The 3,796-nt window shown below is 44.3% G+C and overlaps 1 protein-coding gene across 1 annotated transcript; it reads left to right on the top strand.

Moving 5' to 3' along the window:
- Window positions 1-480: 480 nt before the first annotated feature.
- On the top strand, window positions 481-1,782 carry LOC142829166 (olfactory receptor 52D1-like). Its single transcript, XM_075927682.1, has one exon. It carries the CDS (start codon window positions 481-483, stop codon window positions 1,780-1,782), a length of 1,302 nt encoding a protein of 433 aa, XP_075783797.1.
- Window positions 1,783-3,796: the final 2,014 nt, after the last annotated feature.

Here is a 3,796-nt window from a genome sequence, read left to right as displayed (position 1 = left end):
CGTTAATTGACTATTCAATTAGCCGACATTTAACATCCCAAGTGACAATCTGCCCGGTGGTGGTCCACTGGAATTTTCAGGAAGTGTTCTTTCAGCTGCCTAACAAGATGCCCAAATCCCTGTCCTCATTTCATGCAGCTCAGTTAGAACCTTGTAGGTGTTTGTGGAGTTCAGGCATTCTTCTCCAAGGGGGTATGTGTTGCAGTTACTGGCACTGATGTTCATCTGCCATCTTTCTGACCCTTCCCTTGTTTGCTTGGCTCCCTCTGAGGACTGCTCTGGTCTTCACTATAATCTGAGTAATCCAGGGCCATGGGCAATTGTTGCCACCTCACTGCTCAATCCCCTTTCTCTATTGTTTATAACTCTACAATATTGATCACATTGTTTGTTATCAAGCCTGCAAAACCCCTCATTGTGCTTCCCTCCTTGCTCAGGCACCTTGAGATTGTTGAGAGGAATCCACGGTGTCACGACTTCATGGCAGCTTTTAACCTCAACGCCTCTGACCCTTCAACATTCATCCTCATGGGCATCCCTGGCCTGGAGGCTGCTCACGTCTGGATTTCCATCCCTTTCTGTGGGTGCTACCTCATTGGCTTGTTGGGAAACTTCTTGGTTTTGTTTGTTGTAGTCAAAGAGCAGACACTGCACCAGCCGATGTACCTGCTGCTCTGCATGCTGGCGTTCGCAGACATCGCCACCTCTTCCTCAGTGGTGCCGAAAGCCCTGTGTATATTTTGGTTTAATTGGAAAGGCATTACTCTGGCTGGCTGCCTCACCCAGACGTTCTTCCTTAACACTGTTGTGGTTACGGAATCAGCTGTACTAGTGACAATGGCCTTCGATCGCTACGTTGCCATATGTAACCCCCTTAGATACAGCACCATCCTCAGCAATGAACGAATAGCTAAGCTAGGACTAGTGGGTTTGATAAGAGCCCTTCTCATCATTCTGCCTATGCCTCTGATTTTGAGCAGGTTGCCCTTCTGTGACAACCGCATTATCCCCCAAAATTACTGTGATTGCATGACTGTGGCGAAGCTCTCTTGTGGGGACATCGCCGTCATCAAATTGCATGGTTTGGTGACAATGGTTGTTACCATGGGGTTAGATCTAATGCTCATTGCCCTGTCCTACAGTCTGATCATCAGGGCTGTCCTCAGAATCCCCTCCAAGGAAGCCCACGTGAAAGCCCTCAACACCTGCACCGCCCACCTCTGTGTGATGTTGTTATATTGTGCTCCCAGTCTGTTCTCGGTGATGACACACTGGTTTGGTCAGGGCATCGCTCCTTACATTCACGTCATCTTCGCCAACGTCTATCTCCTTGTCCCCTCCATGCTCAACCCCATCATTTATGGGGTCAAAACCAAAGAGCTTCGTGAGAAGATGGGCCAGTGCCTCCGGAGAGAAAGGGTTGGTGTCCTCCTTGTAAAGGGAGAAATGCAAAATGAGGGTGGTTGCAGGGTGTGGGAAATAATGTATAGCTATGAAAAATGTGGAAAGTGGGTTGTACAAAGTGGTGTCAACATTGACAACATTGACAGACGGAGCCTGATCATTCAGATTATAGAGAAGTTCAGAGAACTCCTCAGGGGGAACAGACCAAGCCTCGTAAATGATCAGCCAGATAGCAGAGGAATTTTAGTATCAGATACTGAAATATCGGAGACCCCCAGAGTGCAATGCTTGAACTTCATGAACACCTTACGAGGTTCTAATTTAACGGTACGAACTGGGAACAGGCACTTAGGGAACTTCAAGCATGGAGGGAAATGATCACAAACATTAAGATCACAAACATCACGATCACAGGATGAGCGTATGGGGAAATTTCTTAATGTTCAATCTAAACCTCCCTTGCTGCCCATTGCTTCTTGAGCTATCATCAGAGGCCAAGGAGAACAAATTCCCCCCTACTTGTGACACCCTTTTAAATACCTGAAAACCTCTATCATGTTCCCTCTCAGTCTTCTCTTTTCCAAATTAAACAAGCCCATAGCTCATGTTTTCTAGATCTTTAATCATTTTTAGTGCTCTCTGGACCTTCTCCTATTTCTCCACATCTTTCTTGAAATATGGCACCCAGGACTGGACACAATATTCAACATGAGGTCTAATCAATGCATAGTAGTGACTTCTTGTGGCTTGCTCATAAAACTCCCATTCATGCATCCCAGAATCATGTCTGTTCATTTTTGTAACAATGTCACACTGGTGACTCTTGTTTATCTTGTGATCCACTTTGATCGCTAGATCCCTTTCTGCCGTACTCCTTCCTAGACAGCATCTTCTCATTCTGCATGTGTGAAGGAGACTATTCCTTCCTAAATGGAACACTTTGCATTTGTCCTTGTTAAACTTTGTCCTGTTTATCTCTGACCATTTCTCCAGTTTGTCTAGATCATTTTCAGTTATGACCCTACCCTCCAAATCAGTTTTTGTGGAAGAGCAAATGCGCTTCTTCGGAAGCCTCTGTATTCCTCATGCCATGAGGAAGAAGGGGAATTTTGAAAGAGGTTTTTTTTCCTGACATTTGGCCAAATTTCAGAAAAGCCTCTTCCGACAAAAGAATCGGAAAAAGCTACACAAAATGCAGTGCGCATTTTGCGTAATTTTTTCTTGAAAAGAAAGGGGCAGTGTAGACCTAGCCTGAAGGCTGTTTTTCTATTCATGACTGAGTTGAATTGAGCTGAGTTGAATTGGTAAGCTTCAGAAAGCCTGAAGGAGAAACTAAATATATCCATTGGAAAGTGCTAAGATGGGAAAGAATCTATAGGAACTGAGGACATTCTGCTGCAGCTTATTGGTGAGAGCTCTGAAATTGTATGTTTTTGAGAACTGGACTGTGTTACCCTGGAGCTGAGAGGTCCATATCCCACAATGCGATCAGGCCCATTGAAACTCTACTATGTGCACTCCGCCACTGTGGATGAATAAAATGGAGCACCAGATATGGAAGGGTTCATTGGAAAACAGGCTTGTAGGTGCAAGATCAAAGTCTGTCAGTTTCGGACAATCACAACGAGACGGGTGGCCAGGCAAGTATTCATGGGAGAATGAAAGAAGAGAAGTGAATGAAAACTTGGGTCTAGATGCCTTTGATATGAGACATTGATTGGAAGTGAGAAAAAATGGTGATCCAATAGGGATCCTATTTGCTTTGTACAAGGTATAAAATGTTAGCTAATGCAGGCTACTTTGAAGCAGTCCTCTGAACCATCCTGTGATATGTTTTCCTGAAAATGTTTTCCCCCATCAGGCTCTGGGAACATGTTGTAAATTACTCAGTACCTTACTAAATGTTATGTAAACATCTGAGATGCTTCAATTGTTTGATATTCTCATATCTTACACTAATGTGTTTAAAGAAGAATGAACAAACATACATTGTGAGGCATTTCCCACAACCCAATGGGACCAGCAGTAAAAGGAGAATTGCTAAGTATTGATCTAAAGTGCTATAGGTTATAGTAGGAATTCCTATCACATTCATGGTCCATTTTTGTCCAGTTCACAGCCATAGGTTTTTCAAATTGGTCAGTTTCACAATTTCACGTGTTTCCATCTCATCTTTCATGGTCATATAACTCAAGAGGTCCCAATACACATTGGAACTGTGGAGGGGTTTGTGAAATTCTCATTGGGGGTCCCAAGAGTTTCACCCTCATTTCTATGGAGTGCTGCGTAGGCAGAAGCCTTCAAGCTTCCTGAAGAGAGAGGTGGCTCTGGGAGGTGGAGGTCTGTAGGAATCTCTCATGGAGATTGCCAGACAAAGGATTCTAGTTGCTAG

The sequence above is a fragment of the Pelodiscus sinensis genome, chromosome 1 (assembly GCF_049634645.1).
Source record: "Pelodiscus sinensis isolate JC-2024 chromosome 1, ASM4963464v1, whole genome shotgun sequence".
NCBI lineage: Eukaryota > Metazoa > Chordata > Testudines > Trionychidae > Pelodiscus > Pelodiscus sinensis.
The sequence above is the reverse complement of the archived record's forward strand: the minus strand, read 5'-3'. Positions and strand labels throughout refer to the sequence as shown.